The sequence below is a fragment of the Argentina silus genome (genome assembly GCF_951799395.1).
Source record: "Argentina silus genome assembly, chromosome: 6".
In the NCBI taxonomy this organism is placed as follows: domain Eukaryota; kingdom Metazoa; phylum Chordata; class Actinopteri; order Argentiniformes; family Argentinidae; genus Argentina; species Argentina silus.
The window spans coordinates 9,853,354-9,875,276 of record NC_139660.1 but is presented as its reverse complement, the minus strand read 5'-3'; the positions used below and the strand labels follow the sequence as shown (position 1 = coordinate 9,875,276).

The following is a 21,923-nucleotide window of genomic DNA, read 5'->3' as shown; positions in this document are numbered from 1 at the left end:
CTCAGGTTTCCTACTAAAGTACAGTGGGAGCCCCACAGATGGGTTCTGTTTAGACTTACATCTGTAAACGTTTATCATTCCACACATTTCGTATAACGACATGGTCACTGACACAATACAAGTATGAAATGTTCTCCTATTGATCGTGTTTTCCCATCAATAGATAAGCAGAGGCTGGAGACCTGTGAAAAGGTCACCTTATTATTGTTCAGATATACTGCACACCTGTACATTGCACTTGTAGTCCATATCCCTAAATATTGAATCCCCCCACCAGCCTATAGTAAATCCCCTTCCACACAGCTGCAATGACGAAGGAAGGAACCGTGGGCACGGCTGGGGTTAAGTCCCCAGTCTCCTAATGAGCTGCTCTGTTCCAGTATGTTGCATAAACCCATTACCTCCCAGCACATTACCTCATTCATTTCTTATATGTGGATGGCTTCCCTCTCCCAAGAGCATGGTGCTTCAGACACGGCTCACGGTACACACACACACACACACACACACACACACACACACACACACACACACACACACACACACACACACACACACACACACACACACACACACACACACACTTCTCCCTTCCCCCTCCGCTCTATACATCACAGTTAACACTCCGACAGTAAGAGTCTATAATGTTTCTATTTCACAAAGCCATTGAGTCGACCCTGAGATATCAGGCAAAGATGGAAGAAAATAAAAAAAAAAAACAAGCCTGGCCGCTGGCAGAAGATATATAATTCAGAGGGAAGATGAAGAGAGAGAGAGAAGAAAAAGAGGCCTCTCCTTTTGAGCAAAGAATTCCCTCAGAATGAGGTAGCTATAGCTGTGTCTAAGTTGTAAAAGATATGAGTCTGATGGTCATGAAGACGCAGAATAATGTGCAATTTTCACTGTGTTATGAGTATCTTAAAGCTAGTCCTGAATTGAAATGAATTGCATTCCTTTCATACACTTTCAAAGCTCCATATGGCTGATGTTGGACATAAGCTTTGTAGCCTACTTCAACAATTCATTCAGTAATGAGAATACACGTTTACATCACACCAAACTACAGGAGATGAGACAAAAAAATACTATTGGACACATTATAGGCCTACAGAATACAAAATCTCCAGATGTCTGGTATCAAAAGCATCTCTAGAACACATTTTGGAAAACACCCGCAAGGAAAAAACAAAGATATACAGTATATTTCATTCAAATAACAGGACCACTTCATAGAGAGCTGTGTTGATTGATTGAAGATGCTGAATAAATCTGACTTAGACTGGATATCAATTATCCCCTGCTAATCTTCTGTCTGTCTGCTGTCTGAACCAGAGGATATTTATGTCAGGGGAGAGGCTATTGAATTACTCCCACTTTCATTGTAGTGAACAACTGTTTCTTGTACATTTCAAACCATGAACATACATGCTAGGATTTACTTACAGAGGGATTTATTCAAATCAATTGACAGCTTGGTTGGAAATGAGGGACCATTCATTTCAATTCAGCATGTGAACACTTTGGTTTGTCACCATCAATCACTAGAACACTGGAAGTCAAGAGAAACAATGGGACTATTTTTCAATCAAATAGCTGCTCATTCCTGACCCTGGTGTGATGGCTGCCTGTGACTTTGAATAAACTTCTCAATATGGGATGACGTGTGTTTACATGGATATCAATATTTGATTGCAGTTAGAGACAGCAACCATTCAGACAGACAATGGATGGAGTTTATAAATATTGTTGCCTTAAGCCGGAAGACTTTTGAGTTTGCAATGATTTCTCAGAACTTTAATGAAAAAGTAAATGATTGCATCAAATCAAGCCAAGAGAAATTCTCATCCCCAAGGCTCCGTACTTTATATCCAAAATATAATTGAATCCTCTCATGTTAGAAATGATGATGGGAATAATGTGGGATCCTGTCTTATGATTAGTTTGTTTTTCAATTGTTTGTCTCACTCCCATAGTCTGCAACACTGAGGACAATGACGTATGTTGTTAATGTTAGTGTTTGTCAAGCCAAGTCAATAACTAACATTTCAATCACGACCATTTGGACTTTTTTTGGACCATCATGGTTCAGACCACAGCCCTCATGCATCAATCAAAGGCTACATCATGAGCAAATGTGTCCCCTCTATAATTGTTTGCATACAGTATTTTCTACAGTGACACTGCATGCAGTGATGGAAAACTGTAATGCAACCCACAATACATCATTCCTCTGTTTGAAGAGGGAATGTCTACAATATGAAATCCATATGAATGTTTCACAACCCTTTCCAAGTTTCCAACAAAAATATGTTCTTCTAATGAACTGAAAGACAGCGATGGAAAATTGTCACCATCTCTCTCCCTTCATGGGGAGGGATGCTAGGCTTGGCTAGGGCTACTGTCCCATATGAATGGGTCTCCTTCCTCTTCTTTTCCAAGGATAAGTTAAAACAGAGCACCAGAATCGGAGCTTTAATAATTAAGGGAGTGACTGCAGGGTACTCTGCTCAGGCCTTCCTGATGTGGAGAACCTTTAAAAGATGCATGTATGCCGCTCGGCAAGGGGTTCACAAAGACGAGGCTTAGTACACTTAAAGATTATGTGTGCATCCACTAAAGGAAGAGGACCTGAAATATGCTCAGAGGACCATTATTCACCATAGAGAGGGCTTGAGATGGGCATGAATGTGGTCAGATATAGTCAATATTCATGTTACAAAATGTATTATATTTACATTTACAAATTATCCTGCTTATCCAGAGCAACTTCACATAGCTTAATGCATAGAGTGCATCGGAAGAGGATGGGTAAACAAGGGCATAGATACAGACTCAGCAATACTGCAATAGGGATTCCAGCAATCACAAATGTGTCAGCCGTTTACGGAAAACAGTCGGCGCTTTGCAGTTAACTCCCAGCCTTTTTCATTTGATCTTGGCTTTGCCTTTAAAATGTAATCTCTGACTCAGATGTATCGGTTTCTCCTCACCCCGCCATTAAGGCTAGGGCCTAAATTATTGATCCCCTGCCTTCATCAGCATAGCGGTCACGTCCGAGCGCTGGGGATCTAACTTGGGCTATGTCCCCGCGCTCCAGCCACTGAAATAATTAGGAGGAATTCTCATTAAGGGAGAATGAAAGGTTCAGAGCGAGAGGCGGGAGAGCAGCCTGAGGGGCATTCTGGGTGTTTAATGTCTCCCCTTGGGCCCAAAGATCGTTCTGATCAAATCCTGAGGCTGTGTCTGAAGACGACAGGTCTTACCGCAGAAAAATACACACACAAAGTGTGGACACACAGCTATGCACAAATAATACATCAAGACAGCACGAGAGGGGAGCGATGCATAAATAAAGATGTTGCACAGCTCTACCAAATTAATAATGAATTGTGAAGGTTGGGATCAATAACATTAGCACATAGGGCTGATCATAGGGCTTTTTTTTAGAGAGAAAAGACAGAGAAAAGGAGGCCCCCAAATACATCTTATAAAATCATAGCAATGTAAACTAGAGCATTCCCTACTCTGCTGCTTTTATTTCTGCTACAGCAGGCACCCACCAGGGCTTTGGAGTCCCTAGGTGACTTCCATCATACTGCATGCATGCTTTGTAAATGTAACTGAATACCTGATGTTCACGAATGGTGAATTCAATGTGAATATCGCAATTTACTATTTAAGTATGTGTGGGGAATGTTGGGAGACTAAGACTATGAATAAGACTATCACCTTGTTCTGGTTTACGTTTCAAACAGCTGACAATAATCAATTTTCAAGAAAACTTGACAAACATGTTTTAGACCAGTAGAGCTGTGGGAGTCATCAGAATGTAGTAATTTCACAGACTTGCTAATTATGACAGTGACAGATAACAACGAGAATGATCATTTCAGTTAGCTAACAAACATACTGATACTTAGTTACTGTAGCTCTGTTGCTGGTGGTTCTTCTCATTTGAGCCATCGGAGGAGCCTGTCCAAGATGGTTCTTATTGCAAGATACTGATGTCTGTGTCGGCAAGAGAAAAGTTCTGTGCACTCCCACCCCGCCACCCACCTACAGGTGGAGGTGAGTAGAAGGACCAACTGAAAAAGACACATGCCACAGTTGTATTACTGTGTGTTATTGCCAAAGTATGTTTTGCGAAGAATAGTCACAATGACTGTATTTGTCACATTGTGCTCCCTCTGTAGGCTTGCCTCACAACCCAACTCCTGTGCTTCCTGACTAGCTCAGCGCTGAGGCCACACCCCTCGTTAGTGGGGAGGGTTCATTATGCAAATGATCCTGCTGGAGCGGTATCAACGAGGCGCACGCTCCGTTATCGTTTTCTGCCGCCGGGGCTCTTCCTCTCCCCGATCGCTCATACGGAATCATGGCCTAATAGCATCCCATTAACATAATTGCCAGCACAACTAGTGTTCCGTGTCTCAAAGCCACTCTGCTGCTCCGCCAGGCGAGGGAGAGAAGAGAGAGAAGGGGGGGGGGGGGTAGAAAAAATTTAATTAAGCCAAAGCAGGGCCACTCCCTCCCACCGTAAATGTGTCTCTCTTTTTTCCAAGAGGGAGAGGGGGCAGAGCTTTTTGTTTTTAGGAGACCTTGAGATGCTCCCTCAGCTCCTGTGAAGCAAGCATGGTGCTCAATATTCCACTGATGAGCTCACAGCAGACGCCAGCACCACATCTAAACCCAGTCTGCCAGGCAAAATGAAATCCCCATTATTTTTTAATTAATCCTTAATTAAAATATATTACGCCGCCGATTCTGCAAATCTCTCTTAATGTGCAAATGGAGCCCATTGAAGGATATTTACATATCTTTAATTAATGCACCGCATTCTTTTAGTCTAACAAGCCGTGGGCTGGGAGTGCCAAGGTGATCCACAGCACCACTGTACTATAGTAGACACAGAGGGACTGGGAGGGAGGAACTAGACACTTCCACAGTACAACTCCCACTGGACCCTCAGTCTGGACAACTGTGTGGATACACCACAGGACAGGTTATGGTCATGTCATCTAGTGTGTGTGTGTGTGTGTGTGTGTGTGTGTGTGTGTGTGTGTGTGTGTGTGTGTGTGTGTGTGTGTGTGTGTGTGTGTGGTCTGTCCTCAAAGGGATGCCAGATTCATATTCAGTTGCAGTGGTGAAGTTGAAAATGGCCATGACGATGACATTCACAACATTGCAGTCGCATGAATTGTGAATGAATCGGAGGAGGTTTTTAAAATGATCATACAGTAAATCTATGATCAGAATATGCCAGGATATGCCTCCAAACAACACAAAGACATTATCATGTGCTCTGCCCCTCCTCCAGGCTGCTATTACCACGCCCCCAGCTCTCCTCCCAGCAGAGCCACGCTGCATTGATGAATTGATTGACACCATTTCCCATCTGCTGGTGCTGTCAGAGAGAGCCACACAGGGAGGCCTCCTTTCTTTCAGACGCCCCAGCATTGCTGTGGTCATTTCTGAGGGGTACTCCATAGGGAAATGCACAGACATCACAACGCTAGCCTCACTTAACCACAACAAGCACCAGAGACATTTATAGCACAAAGCCTGGTACATCCCAAACACTAGCGACATCATGACGAATAGTCAATTTTGAACTGATATCATAACAATGGCTATGTGTTCCATCCCAAGCAGTGTCCTCATGTAGCAAAGGCTAGATCCCAAGAAGTAAAGCTATTCTGTATTTTGTGTTCCATGATCAGAGTCTCTATAGTAGCCTCAGTGTGTGAAAGCATGCTACACCAATCCCAGCTCACAGCTCAATAACATGTCTAACCTCGTTACGCTTATCACAATGACAACTAAATAACCACAATTAGCAATTATCAAGGCACACTCGTTGCTGATGATTTCATCTACAGAATTATCTTAGTTATACAGTTGCTGGATGCAACTTGCTGCTTTCTTAATTTATGACACATTTATGGCACACAAAGCAGAAATAAAGGGAAGGTTAAAACAGTGTGGCAACATCTGAAGCACTTTGCTGTAAGATCTATTCTTTGTCAAAGTAAACAGCCAAACTCCATTGCATTTCAGCTGTCTTACTGACCACTGTGCACTTGTACTTCTCTCTGCTACTCTCACTATCTCAATGGTCAGCAACCTACTGCCAGTAACAGACCCATGGATGCAAGTTGGTGTCCCCAACCATTTCCTTGTGTATACTGTACACAAGTATACATGCACACACGTGAACACACATGCACATGCACATGCACATGCACAAGCACACACACACACACACACACACACACACACACACACACACACACACACACACACACACACACATACACACAGCTCCCTCTCTCTTTTCCCAGGCTGTTTTAATTTGACACCTTGAGCTGGGGTAACGAGGTGGGGAGCGAGGAGCCGCAGTGGAATTCATTAGGCGCGCCACTGCAGGGTCCTGGCTCTGAGCGTTAATGACATCGGAGGATAGGGAAACGAGACAGCCCAGACGCAGGATGAAATAAACATGAGGACTGTCAGTTCTGACAGCCCAAGCAAAGGGGACAGAGTCATTTGGGCCGAGGACCTTCAGCCCCAAAGATCACACCAGACGGCTTACAGACCCAAACAATATTCCTTGGGCATACAATTTCTCTCTTCTGGCCCTTAAATTTACTCAGAGAGTGTGTGTGTGTGTGTGTGTGTGTGTGTGTGTGTGTGTGTGTGTGTGTGTGTGTGTGTGTGTGTGTGTGTGTGTGTGCATGCGCATGTGTGTGCATACTAGGTGTGTGCATGCTTGAGAAAACACGCTGTCATTGATCTACCCAGTCTTCACTCTTCATTTATATCATTAAAAATATCCATCACTTTGCACTCCGGAAACATTCAGTTACACGGCTGCAATTAAATTATTAATGTCACAGACCCCCATTCAAACAGCACTCTTAATGTGTCTTGTGAAAGACATTAAATATACAGCAATCTTTGTCTGGCTTCACCACAGATCAATTCAAATTTCTACAAAAATAATAATATGTGGAGGGCAAATGGGCCCACAGTGAGGAGAAGTGGAGAGCAGGGGGGTTGGGGGGAACATTAGTCATTTGGCTTCCACTATGTCATGTCACCTCTTGAATAAAAGTGTCATGCACTGGCAGGTAGAACAGCAGGGAAATGAGGACAAAAATTGCCTCTAAAATTATGGACCTTTTTGAATGTTTTTTTTTCTCCGACCTCTCAAAGAGGCAGGGTACAAAGTACATTTTAGAAAATTTAAACCTAAGCACTAGGAGTGCATTTGCTAAAGTTGAGCATTAAGCAATTTCAGCCACACATTTTCCAAAAGTTTTGCCTGAATGTACATATTGGCTGTAAACACGGGTCTTCTGCGGTGAACTTGGCGCTTTGACTCGCACAGTGTGAGATTGTCAGCAACATGAAGAGAAGACACGATCACGTCGGATTTGATTGCTAACATTTCCTGGTCCAGCTCCTCTCTACTCGTGCGGTGCGAGATGTGATCCGAGGCGATAAAGGAGCCTCATCCAACGAGAATCCAGGATGTTGGACGTGTGTAGTAAGTCTATGTTACTGACTATGTACTGTGTTTATAAAGCTTTTCACATGTATGCCTCTGTGACCTTTCAAACCACATTCCCCCAAGGAGGCCATGCAGTCAGTAAGTAAGTAGTATTGCCTGTAATGCTTTTGGACGGCGAGAGTCTCCTTTGGTAGATGCTCCGTATCTGACATGAGCAGTCCCACACAATGATGGAACTCCAGCATCTTCTGATATGGCGTCCGTGAATCGGCGGCAGAGATGACCCTTCTTTCCAAGTAGCTCAGCTTCAAATGTGTGGCGCCGTCGCGGCAGGCATCTGCCTGGACAAGGGGAGAGGGGGATGGGGTGGAGATGGGATGTGGGTGGGTGCTGACACCTGTCTCTCCCGGGACGAGCCCCCCTGTGTGATGGGGGGCTGGGGGCCTACACTACGCTGTCTGTCGGGACAGGCCTGAGACAGATATGACAGGGCCAGTGACAAGGTCCAGGCTGCATGCTGGAAACAACACTGCAGTCCAAGACAAACACTGGGCCTCAGAGTGCTCCCTCTTCTGATTGCATTGGATGGGCCTGGTGCTAGCCTCAAATTCAGGTTAAACTATGAAACTCAATACTTACTCAGAGTATTGCTTATTTGAATGGAATAAGTCAGAGATCTCCCAACAACACTGTCTCTTTGCATCCCCAACATCCCCATCACTTTCATTTTCGTCCCCATTTGCCTTGAGTGCCTCTGTGTCCTCCAGCCCCCTGTGGAGAGAATCTGGACTCAGAGCAGGTTTCCTGGCCTCTCAGCTTCTTCTGTGCCCTCATACCGAGTGCAAGGTATTCCATTTTGACATCCTTTACATGGCACACATACTGTAAATCTGAATGTCATGCCTGTGTGACCCTGCAAACGTCTCCTAATTGTTATCAGCTAGGTGTTAAGACAGTAAAATGAGAGCTGCTGATAACCATCCTTCAGAAGCTATTGATTTAACTGCTGTGCTAATCAGTTTAGCGTTTCAGACAGCATCGCAGTTGCTCTGGTGTGATACTGTAAGAGCAGAATACGGTAAAGGCGCACCCTTGTTGTCTGTGACTGAAACTTAAACTGAAATGAGTGACACAGGTTTCAGGCGACGAGGTATCAGTGGAGAGGCGTAGCCACTTGCCTTGCTCTCTGACCACAGTCACAGGAATATGACAAATTGGCCTAGTTTTGCTTTTAATTAATCATGCCTTGCTGACAGCTACCTGTGCCACACATCATCATTAACCGAGAGGAGAGGAAGACCCATCCACACATGATAAGAGAGGAGGATACACCTCATTAACTCATTTTCCACCATTTATTGTGTTTTTACAGCAACGCGGTAATCAGACACAATATTCAGAGCTGCACCATCATCATAGCGTGTGATTTGATTTGCTTGGTTTTGCATAACTGGATAAATCAGTGTGTAGCTAGGGCACATCTGTGAGAGGACAGAGTTTTTACTGTATGTAGAGAAGTGTGTCCTTAAAGTGGCTATCCTTTATGCAATACATGTATTCAAGTAGCAACGGGCACAAGACATTTCACATAATATACAGCATTTCAAAACCACAATTTACAAACGATTTTCCCGATGTCCAACTGCATCAATGAAAAGGGAAACGTTGATGGAAGTGATTGTATGTGAATGTAATAGCTGAATCTGCATCATTATATTGCATCCATATCATTCTCCTCACCAACCTTTGTGCCTTACTGCCTTTGTGATTGTATGTGATTGAATGTATTGTGATACATTAAAATTGCAATGATAGACTTATGGGATGGATATCACACTCTGAAAGCAGCCTCAACAGAAGTCATTGTTCCCGTCTCTCAATCAGAATGGAGAAGGCTGAGACTCAACGCTCTCTAGGATTTGGGAAGCCCATGCATGATTGACAGCTCCATCTTTATAGGGGCCATCCAACAAAAAGGCAGACACAGAGGCCATCCCCGCCCACTAGGAGACCAGTCATGAACCGCGGAGATAAAAAAGAGAAGCAAAATCAATCATCATAGCATGTGCAGATAAATCAGTTAAAGCTAAACTGACGTGCGGGAAGATTCTTCAAATGTCCACAAGCACATCCTTTACGTTGGGTAACATTTGATGGTTGCTCTCAGGCATGCTCAACTTTTAATTAGGCCCATATATTTGTTTATCATGGCTATTAAAGCTTATGACCAAAATGATAAGTCAAATCCCATCTGTTCAATACTACCACATCATTGGGGACATTTTAACAACTACTACCCATATACAGTATGTGTGCAGTGTTTCTAAAACTGTCTGGTCTTCCCTTTATCATAAAAGCATAAATGCTTAAGTCATAAAATCCCCCAATAAACACCTACCCTAAATCCCAAATTGCCTCCAATAGGACTTGACTTGGGCTCATATCTATCAGATGGGTACATGTAAAATGGAAGTGAAATAGGTTGTATAATAAAGAACATAGCACTACCATTGTCTTGATCCTTACTGGCTGGATGTAGCGACATCCTGGCACATTTACTGTGTTTCAATAAAAAAAAGTATGGATAGATTGGGCTGCGGTTGAGCGTGTACAGTACAGAGCACTGGACCAATACAGGATTGAAGAGGTGAGACACTCGCAGGTACATCATCTTCAGAGGAACATACTGTGTAGGCTAATGCCTTACAATGGATCACCAAGAACGGATAAAATGCAGTGAGAGACAATGGCCTCTCCTAGCCAGTAACTAAACAGATGAACACACACAAATAACTGTTCCACAGCTTGTGCTGACATAGTTAAAAATGAAGAGGAATGTGGTGATGTAAAATTCTCTACATGCTGTTAATATTTTATGAGTACCCATTCTGACACTGTGCAGTATATCTCTAATTTGTAAGGCAAGCAAGGAGAGAAAGAGGGGAGCAAAGAGAGAGATAGAGAGTGATGGGGGAGGGAGAAAAAAATAAGGGGGGGGGGGGGGGGGGGGGGAGACAGGACCGAGCTGGAGAGATGGAGGGAGGAGGGAGATAAAGGATAAAGGAGAGAGTGAGTGAGAGAAAGGGTGGGAGAGAGGGAAAACACTTGAACATGCACTGAATTGGATGGTGGTAAATTTGGAAGTCAGCATGGTACACAGAACATTTGAAATGGCCCATTTAACAGCACTGTACTGTAGTCCTATCTGCTGTCTCCATTTGCATACTTCATAACGGATGAAGATGGATGGTGAAAATCAATGTCATTGAGATGAGCATTTTATCAAGGTTATGCTATCCTCCAAACTCCTAAACCGTCGTTATCTCGCCTCTGTTGTCAGAATATTAAGTTATCAACACAATTTCTTTATACCGTAGCACATGAAAGTAGAGAACACTGCAGCTGTGATTTTTAGAGGAGCTACAGTACCAATGACACTTTTACTCAAATGAATGAGATTATATACTGTGAAACAACACAAGTTATTAAATTCCTCCTCACCCCCAATGATACAGATTTCACAGATCCCTGAATCCACAAAACCCACACACCACAATTTGACAAGTGTCTTGTGGTCTTTCAACAAATTACATAGATTCCATACACACCATTTAATCCACACCACTACTGTACGTTCATGCTGATGTGTTACAGTATACACTTCTCTTCTAAGGAGATATTTTCTGCAGCCGTTGCATATAGTCCCTGCTCTCTCCAGGGACGGAAGTCATTTCCTTTGTCTATGTGATTAGCCCTGTGGCCGTCATCATGCAGCGTATAGCTGTGCTCTACCTCCATTTCAGAGCCTCTGACTCCCAGCTTTAGATCAGGCCACCAGTCATAAAAATGCCCTGCCAGCCATAGCTCAGGAGCGAAGGGCACAGGAGCGAGACTGGGATAGAACAGGAAACACAAGCTCAAGGCCACATGCCCCAGGAAAACAGGGGCCGAGGTGGTCGGAGATGTGCCAAAGTTCCCGTATATGACCCATCGCACCGTCACAACCACTTTCCACAAGGAAGTTTGAATGTGACTTCAGTCATCAATCGTACATACACTTTTCTCTCTCTCCTTCTTAGCCAAAGGTGCTCATGTGTAATGTTGCACCGCTGAGAGGAAATGACAGCCATTTATAGAACACAAAGAGGACAACAGTTAGAGTAACTATTGCTGGGAGAGGCCCTGGATGGATAACAAAGAGCTGTCAATGTATCTAACAGGTCCATGGTGTAATGAAATCACATGCTGAGAGAAATGTAAAAAGACAACAGCTTTTTACACAAAGCTGAGCTTACACTACCCCTAGACACAGCCCATTGCAAAAATGGAACATTACATATTGCACAAATAAATTGTTTTGTCTTAATTCTTATTCGGTGGTCAATTAATTAGCTTGAATTGAATCCCTGACTTTTTGAAGTAGGCAATAGGTACTGATATACAGTCGTACTATTCAATATCTGTATATTAGAATATGTTAATATGAGTAATGTACTGTACCATGTACCTCAGACACACTCCTCATGGGCCTCCATTGCCAACCTCCTCTGCCCCCCTGCTGATCCTGCAGCACATCACCCCCCATGCTAAAAGTTACCCGTCATGTCACTAGTGTCTGTACTGGGAAGCCGTCCAAAACCACGGCGCATTTCTGCTCTGGAACATTTGTTTCCTTTCAGGGGGCACGAGGCCCAACATGCTCCCTCTAAATTTTTCCCCTGCCATGTAGCCGGGTGGTTTATTTTGGGAACCACAGATTGGCACCTGAGACACAAAGCTGACAAAGCGCTTTGTGTCACTCCAATGATGCCAGTTTGTGGCACACCAATGTCTATGGACATGCAATCATACAAGAAAGACAACAAAGGGTACAAATTATAGTATGAAGGGTTGGGAAACACTCAATGTTTGAGGTTTTATTTTCTAATCACAGTATTTGTAAATGACTGTATAGACTGATTGAGATTTTCGGTTTTTATAACTGTCCTCCTGAGCTGTGACACAGTGGGGAGACATGGAGATATAATGAGGAACAGCAGCTGATTACCGCCATACATTAGCTTGTCTAATTATGAGCGATTTGCATAGACGGTTAATTTTTTATGAGGATATTTGGGCTGTTGTCCTAAAGGAGGTAGCCTACTATCGGACAGGGCACAGTCTCACAAAAACATTGATAATATTATCTGTAGAATTATTACCAGCGATACCATTAAAGTGTGTCTTAGGCTAATTCATAGAGATACTGTATAAGTGCTGTATCCTCTGTGTATATGATGAATACACATTGATTTGATTTGCTAATTGTAACTTCCTTTCATTCCTTTTTAGTCAAATACAGTCAAGTCTTTGGTCTACAATGTGTACTTAAAAACAATTGTAGACAACAGTAGAATGAAAGATAGACTCATAATCTGATAACTGCGCATACATTGATATTATATTGTGTTTCTTTGAAATGGGACACAAATAGAGTGGTGATTGCCTTGTCTTTTTTCCCCTGAAGGAAATGCAAGCCTTTTGGAGAGAGGGAGGTGCTCAGTTTCCCAGTAATAGAGCATTTGAATACATAATGCTGCTTTCAGGAAAATCCACTCACATATGTACATAATGCATACATAACACAATATACTGTACATCTTGTTACTGATAATGCAATAGAGGACCATAGATAAGATTATTGTGAAAAGAGGAAATAAATGTACACACACACACACACACACACACACACACACACACAAACACACACACAAACACACACACACACACCCACACACACATACACACACACCACCTATAGTACTGTAAAGTGACAGAGGAACTGCTTTACAGTGTTAAATATCAGATGCAAATGAAAAGAGAAAATCTATCATGACTCTAATGTGGTCTGATGGGAGGGGGCGCGCTCTCCTGTGAGGAGCCGAGCGGCGTGAGGAGGGTGATGTATGGAGGAGCTGGATGAGAGGTGAAAAGCGTAGCGAGACGGACGAGGGGAGGATGGGTTGTGGGGGGGTGGGGTTCTGCGTGGGGAGGGGGGCCACGCAGTCCCACCAGACTCCTGAGGGCCCAGGGCAAAAGTGGAATAAATGTTGATTAGTGTTGATTTTGTCCAACGAGCACCCGGCAACTGACAGTAGGACTAAGCTGCAGCGAAAGGGAACCATTAATCTTGGTCTGGTTTAAGTAGTGTATATTAATTTGTGCCATTTCCACTACGTGGAGAGAGGCCTCTCCCTCTCTCTCTCCCTCTATAACAGCTCCAGCATTTGAAAGCTGTGGCAGCCCAGGCTCTTTCATACGTACAGTGGAAGCCTGGAGGTGGCGCCTGCATCAAGCAGCAGGGGAGAGTGGAGGAAATGAGATTCTGAGTCTTGCATTAAGGAAAATGAACTCCTGGGGGGTTGGTATGGCAACCGCATTCGAAAGTGCCATTGCATGTTCAATTTAATGTACATAACAAATTTGCAGATTTGATTATATTCGTAACATATTAAGGAGGCGAACAGAAATAAGGCAGACCAAACCTATAGGGACTGATGTTGCAAACAGACCTCTAAAAAAAGGAGCCAAAAAAGCCAGCACAATCAATTTAAGGAACTGTATCCCCATCTTACGGAGTGAACTCTGCAGTTTGTTAATTCAGCCTGGCAAGGCATGTTGACTAAATCTATCCATTTGTATACATTTATTTTTACCACACTGTATTATTCTTCCTTCTGGAGATGGTAGTCTGCATTTTTTATTAATGAAATGTAGTATTTCTTATAACAGAAAAACGACTATATCTTTAGTACCTCACAAGCCTATTAAAGATAAATGTATCTCTCTTTGTGCTCTCCAGCTGTGTTTGTTGTTTCCCATCTCTCCATTGCTGTCCCTCCCACTCTCAAAGGGGCTTCTCCTCTGTTGTCACTGGGATAACAGGAAGATATTGAGGGAGAACCACTCACCCTGGAACAGCTAGATCAATTTCCCTGTAAATGTGATGTCATTGTTAATTAGCAAATCACATCACAGTAACATTCCTATAATTAAGCTCCTTAATATGATTAACATGTCTCAATTAGGCCATAGACAATTTGCATAATTCATAAAGTAACTAAATTGTGCTCTAGTGTAAGCATGGTAACAACACACCACTTACAGTGTTGTCACTCATGAAACCAATCCCCTTAGCTGCTGATACTGCACTCATAAATCTACTTCAAATAAAGAGAGGGAAAAGTCATGTGATGGCTGATCCAAAAATGCACATTTCACATTCTCCCACTTTGCCACTGCCTATGCTGTGATTCTATGAGCAGAATTAGGCTTCCGCTCTGAGGATGATTAAGCAGAGAGATGGGGGAAACAGCTGTGGCGGCTAGCTTGGCGTTTCTCTCCTTTGAATGCTGCTGCATCAGCATAGAGGAGGCAGAATAAAAGGGAGACAAAAGCTGCACATATTAGCATCAACGTTGCGTCTGCCAGGAGACATGGACAGGAGGGGACGCATAGCCCTGTGACACAACACACTATATCTGAGCAGACATTTACATCCCCTGTATTGATAGAATGTAAAATAAACTGTTACAGGCTGCTAGTATACATTAGCTCGGAACAAGCCCTACATTCCTTGTTTGAGAAACGATACCACTGTAGTGGCATAAAGAAGGCTTTCAACAGAGAATGTAGTTCCACTGAAATATATCTGCATTACTGTAACCTTTTGTTTTCTAGTTTGACTTGCAAACACAAAATACACCATCGGAGCCGAGCGGCGTGAGGAGGGTGAAATCAAAATATGTAAAAGACCATAAGAGTTCTACAGTTAATTCTTATGGGTGTCAATTACGCTGTTAGCTTTTGATGTTTAAATTCCTAACAGCTTCTCTCTGGTGATCATGACGGTTGACGTACATTGTTTATCTGACGTTGTGCGGTGGAGCGTAGGGCACACTGGACTCTATAGTCAGAATAGGCAGATGCCAAGCATGTGAATGGACTGACAACTCAATGTAGTGTACTGTACACCCTCAGTAATCAGATCTCTGGCTCATTTCACTCGCGTCAAATATTACTCTGCTGCCCTCTGTAAAACACCCCATTTTCACCCTTCAAAAAATAACATTACATCACTCCGCTAGTCATTTTTATAAATGGAGCATCCCCCAGGCGTGAAACCTTATACTATTCAAACACAGGCCACAAGAAAACTGGCCTTTTGTTGAGGTTGAGAGAAAAAAAATTAAACAGCGAGTCAGAGCAGCATATTTACTGAGCACCTCACTGAAGGAGCGCTTGTGTTTGACACTGCAGGAGATTTATGATGTGGCTGAGGTGTTTACAGAGGTCAATTTAGATCATTTTCCAAATCATTTTGTCAGGCATTTGCTTGTCTGGACAAGGCCCTTTTCTTCAGTTACAAAACAGTCGTAAAATTAAATGGATTAAAAATAAAGTTTTGCATTACTTTAAATGCGGGTTTGTAATTTCATTATTAAGATTAAGATTTGAATGATACTTAACCTCTGACCTGACACAGAATTAACCTAAAATTCACCTAATCAATATCAAATCTAGAAATGTTTTGTTTTCCTTTCAAAACAATGATGCACAGCTGTCAAATACAATAAAAACCTAACTATACTGTTTAAGTATCCAAGCCAGGTTTTTAGCAGCTCATACACTGAACTTGATAACCTTTGTGTACATTATGTAAGCAGTAAAATATAATATCATGTCTGAGTTGTGTCACATTCACATTATTTGCCTCCTAATATACCAAAATATACAGTCAATGAGTTGAGTTAGCATACGGTTTAGGTTTCATGGCCCAATAGCAATGGAGTCAAATTGTTTGGGGTGTATTTTTGGAAAGTCCCCTGTGCCAGAACCACTCATAACGTGGCTCAGGGTGGGTATTGTTGGGACATGTAGCCTACTGTCACAGACAAGCCCCTACCATTGACTTCAACTGCTCTTACCCTTACAGTGGCCTCAGCCTTAGCAGTGTGTCAGAATTTATTAATTATTATTAATTAAGGTGAAGTATGAATTCTCTCTCTCTCTCTCTCTCTAATGCACACATGGACACATGCATGCACGCACATGAAGGGGGATGGGGCTCATTCTGTCTCCTACACACACACACAACCATCTCTGAAAAGTAACAATCGTTTCATAAGAAAGAAAAATAAAGCAGTGTCTGCAAAGAAAAAGAAAGATGCCTGGGTTTAAATAAAATGTTCCTTCCTTCTACTTGCCTCTAGGGTGTACGCACGCGATTGTGCTTGTTTATACAGAACTGTATTTCTGTTGGGACCGCTCAGCGCATCCCAGTAAATATACACAGAGTGGGTCAGGAGTTCAGACCTTGCTCGACGCTGGCATTCTGTCCTGCAGGTGCTGTCAGCTGCTCTGGGGACAGATAGGGATGGAAAGAGCATGGCAGCGATGATGGTAAGATAAGCATCTCCATGACTATGTCAGATGCTACAACGAAATCCCAAAATATCAATATATTCATAAAAGAGCAACCAGCAACTGTGAATTGAGGTTTCCAATTCATAGCTCCTTCTTTCAAATGGTGAAAAAGTTTACCGTGATGATATAGTAATAAGGATTGCAAAAGACTGAATTGTGACTATCTAGCCAGTGGTCGTACTCAGAGTGTAGACATTGACTACTTTCAATTATGTTTTCTCACATATTTACAACAAAATAAATAAAAATGGTGCCTTCGATCGGAAAAAGGCCTACAGCATTACTATTTGTATCATCAGATGAAAGCTGACTGAAATATGTTACAATAAACCAGCAATATCATGATTGTTATAAGAGAGAATCATATGGTGTCAAAATCAGACCAAAACAGCCATATTGATGCATGGGGAGAATTCATACAAATGTAATGTTTAAAGACAAGACAAATTCCAAAGCAGCACCAGAGGTCTGTACAGTGAGCTCTTTGCTTTACATTGAAACCTAGCAGCGCTCACAGGCTTGACTCTACATAGCTACACTTGGACTCTTGGCTGAGTTGGAATAATGATTTTTTTTTCTTTTTTAAACAGATAGACTCCTTTTACAGGGGGAATCATCGTAAGGTTTTTAATGCTTTGGCACCAAGCCGAGAGGTCCCAGTTATGGTTTACTTAACACAGGAGATATTCCAGACTTAGTCAGCAAACAGTTGCTCAAACTACTTTTGACAATTTGGTTTAAAGGCAATTCTAACACCATGTACGGCAACATATGTAGGTGATTTGAAACAGCGTCTCAAACAGTCAAACTTTTTTTCTTCAATATGGTAGATTGAATTATGTCTTTTTTCAAGATCATATGGGTTTCTTCCATCACTTATTTTAGTGTAAATGACAATGACAAAACCGGGTCGAGTATAAAGATCAGTATTTTTACATATTCACCCTATGTAACACAGCACCAGCACCAAGTCTGTAAAGCAGGGAAACCTGGGCTATGGGATTTTCGGGGTCGCCAACTGAGAGGGAAAAGCAAGGGTGCACAGCCAGGAAGAGGTCCAAGTTACTTTGTGCTCCATGTGGAGCCGAACTTTGGATGAACTCTGTGAAACGCCAGGGAGTAAAACACTATGCATAACTGTGTCACTCCCCCTCTGAAAACCTACCGAGACAACAAAAAAAGAGAAGAGAGCCAGCAGGCCTGAAAAGGCCCCCTGCTCTCCTGAGACAGTGGCCGATTCAGGGTGAACTACATGGGGCTCGAGGGCTGAACTTCAATGAAAACATCATGCAAGATCGGAATCACACACAAGAAAGAAAATAAACAGTGTTACCCATCACTTCCACAGCATTGAAGTATGAGCCAGTGAGACTTTGGAGATAATGAAAATGATATCTCCTTTATTCTCTGTCTGTTCCATTTTATTTCATGCACTAATGACTGTGAAACACACTGGAACCGCCTCCACATCAAACCACAAGAGCGATAGCATCTCAATATCTTACAAGTGCAAATGTAGGAGTCCTAAAGTCCATACCATTCTTAGAAGAGAAAATAAAAGACGAGATACACACTATCGCTGAACAGCAATGAATTCTGTCTGTGCCAATTTAAAAAATGTCAAGGGAAAATGGTTTGGAAACACAACTTATGCCTCCTATGCAATGTCCTTGCAACTGCTCTTAGTGCAATTATTCTAGAAGCATGCTCTGTCACAACAACATAAATGGAGAGACACAACTGAATTAAATGATACATACTCACCAGATTTGACAGCTTACACACATTATGATGCATATGGTAATTTGGCTCAACACTTTCCATCCTCCACCAACACCATCAAACCCTTCCCTTCATATCTTGACACCATAATTGATAAGGACTTTCAATGAAGTATCCCTCTAGCTTGTGTGTGTAATAGTACTGTACAAAACCGGTGCACGGACAATGACGAGGAAATACAGGTCTGAGTTGTGGGAGTATTTTTACTCCTCATGAGAAAACATTGTAATTGTAAAACATTTACAGTATACCTGCAACAAGTTCTTCATGTCAACTGAATTATTTTATTCTTTTACTTACGCCTACAGTCACAAAGCACTTTTAGTATATCTTCTGAGAAAATGTTTATTTGACCCAAATATTGTGTGTTTGACATGCCTGTACAGGATGACGTTATTTGTTGTATAATGAGCTTGAACTGTGTTTCCCCATGGTCGTAGTAGACTACATTTACAGAGTAATCGAACAGATTTGTGGAGGGTTGTTTGTATTGGCCAGATTATTCTGATGTAAAGTATCATTAAAATCATAGCTGTAAAAGGCCTACCTGTTTTTTCTTTCATTTCACACAAGACGTTGAAGAGAGCAGGCTTCATTCTGTGGCAATTCAAGGCATGTTTCCTGAAACAAAAAAAAGTTATTTCTAAAAGAACCTCTAAAACCGATAACAATATTGATTGTTGTATGCTAGTGTTATGATAATTTATTGTCCACATTCAAGATAATTCAGTAATATGTTTAATATGCTTTTTTGTATTCCATGCTTAACACACAAGGAAATTATGGAGACCGACATGTGGGTGAATTGCTACAATTTGTTGCGCATATCACTTTCAGTTATATTTAATGACAACGCAACTGAAAAGTGCATGATTAGCTTCAATGTGAGCACGCATGGGATGATTTGTAATAATGTTTGATTAAGATAGCATTGCCATTGTCATAATCATTATATTATCATTCTAAACTTAATAGATACATTTAAGGTATTATAAGGCATTATAATGGGTATTATAAGGTATTATAATCATGTTCATTACTAATATCATTTTATGCAAATAACCTAGTTTATTTAGTTATCAGTCACTTCACATCCAACATGCATGCATAGGCCTACCTTATTATGTCAAAAAAAAATTAACAGCTGTTAATGGAACAGTTTGAAAGACTATATTTTTGTTGTTTTGAATGGTGTATGTTTATCGTATACTTTATATATTCCACAACTGATCATTTCTGTGAATCAGATTGTGTTCGTGTTTAGAGTTTCATATGGCATTTTGAAAGACTTTTCTTCTGCTTGTCCACCACATTGTAAACACAGCCTTAGCTCCGTGCACATCTCAACAAGTATTTTGAGTCCACAGTTGTCTTATGATAATGACTGCATTGAATTGTTTCGATGTAAATGCAAATATCGTAATATTGCTATGTAGATTTGCCCTATAAGCTGCTACACTGCGCCTCGAGTGACAAAGACGGCAATTTCAACACAATGTACTGTAATAGAAATTATGTTGTCAAGCAGTTTGATGCTGGTGGTTTTGGTAACAAATCCACAAATACTTGAGATGTCATTCTTGTCTCATCAATTAGTGAAAAGTGTGAAAATATGTGGGAATCATAAACTGATATCCAATGCTTAAAACAATCCAGTCTGCTGACTCTATGCAATACTGCAGAAATGTCATAGGATTTCAAGAGGTCATTCCCACTAAAAACTAAAAACTAAGATATTTTCAAAGTTTAGATCTACGAGAGCATTGTCATTATTTTCCAAATGCCTTCATCCATTTCTTGGAGTAGCCTATGCTGTTGGAGGCTTATGCGTAATTCTGTTCCATCAATACCACATTTTACGCTCGGCGTGAGAGTCTTATTTTTTCGTTTGCCAATACAAATAGTTTGCTAATGATTCAGTGTCAATATTGACGGCTATGCGGAACGGGGGACGTCTAACACCTCACCTGGCTTGAGCTTCATCCAGACTTTGGTCTGTGATGGTCATTATTTGCTGTAAAATGTCTCCAATGTCCTGTTTTCTTCCATCGCCGTCTGTTCCTCCGGTGCCTTCCTGCATATGTTGTGACAGGCCGGGGTGCCCTGCCATCCCTACTCCCACATGAGAGTGCATCAACCGTGGCTGCTCGTCCATCTCTTCCGATCTAATTCTATGTATCACCTCAGTGTCAATCTCGCTAAAGGAAATCCTTGAAAATTCCGACGGAGCTATCGCGCACACGATTCCTCGTTCGCTCTTTCGCACTCTTGAGTTCGCCAAGACCAGAGTCGGAGGGGAAGAGAAACAAGCCCTCTCGCTCTCTCCCAGCTGGTCTACTGAATGTGAAATCTGATCTGAAATGCTGCCTTGAGCAGACCAGGCTGTGCGTGGAAAGATAAGCAGACTTCAACTACAAATATGAATTCAGACGCGTTTTCCTTTAATATGGCGGAGTCTGTGGTCCAGAAACACAAGACCCTTTCACCAAGAGCGTGCCTTCACGAAGGTGGGTTTTGGAAACCTGAAGTGTGGGTTATTTCGACTTATTCCATCCGCTTGCTTTTGTTGCGTACAGTACGAGTCTGGCAAGCACATAGCGAGAATATGAAAGGCAGACTCCGCCTACGCGACATGATTGGGAATAGAGACCATTTAGCCCCACCTTGAGGTGCCTCTCATGAAACGTCAATCACTGCACGTTGAAGGTGGGATGCAGGAGTAAGCTGGGAGATGTGACCAGTGTAAGCACTAGGACAGTTCGGAGTGGCAACTCAGTGATGGATAGAACCTGAACTCTAAATAAATAATAGTAGATGACACAAGAGGTCTGCTGTAGTTTTCCCATTTGACCAGAGGAAGACCTCAATTTTCTCCACAGGAGTCAATTTAATTTTCTTGGCTATTGCCAAGACATAGATTTATCCCATAGAGGTACACTAATCAAAACAATCGACCCTCCCCTTCATTATTAGATATTTAAGGTGCTTATTTAAAGATTAACGACAGGAGAATCCACACACGAAGTGAGCTACTGATGGAGCAAATTTTCCATATTTCATTTGAAACAACTAAATACGTTATTCTTAATATAGTGTATTTATCACATCAATGATTATTTTTATGAGTATTTACACATGAATTGAGGAGCCCTCACATTGCTTA

The 21,923-nt window shown here is 42.0% G+C and overlaps 1 protein-coding gene across 4 annotated transcripts in view; it reads right to left on the bottom strand.

Moving 5' to 3' along the window:
• pbx1b (pre-B-cell leukemia homeobox 1b) overlaps nucleotides 1–20,968 on the bottom strand; it is a 51,321-nt gene extending 30,353 nt beyond the window's left edge. For all 4 annotated transcript variants that reach the window (XM_083671280.1, XM_083671281.1, XM_083671282.1 and 1 more), the window contains exons 1-2: nucleotides 20,728–20,968; nucleotides 19,308–19,381 (exon numbers count right to left, since the gene is read on the bottom strand). In XM_083671280.1, coding sequence (XP_083527406.1) covers nucleotides 19,308–19,381; nucleotides 20,728–20,915 — 262 coding nt within the window. In that variant the 5' untranslated portion in view covers nucleotides 20,916–20,968. The remainder of the gene's footprint in view (nucleotides 1–19,307; nucleotides 19,382–20,727) is intronic.
• Between the last annotated feature and the right edge of the window lie 955 nt (nucleotides 20,969–21,923).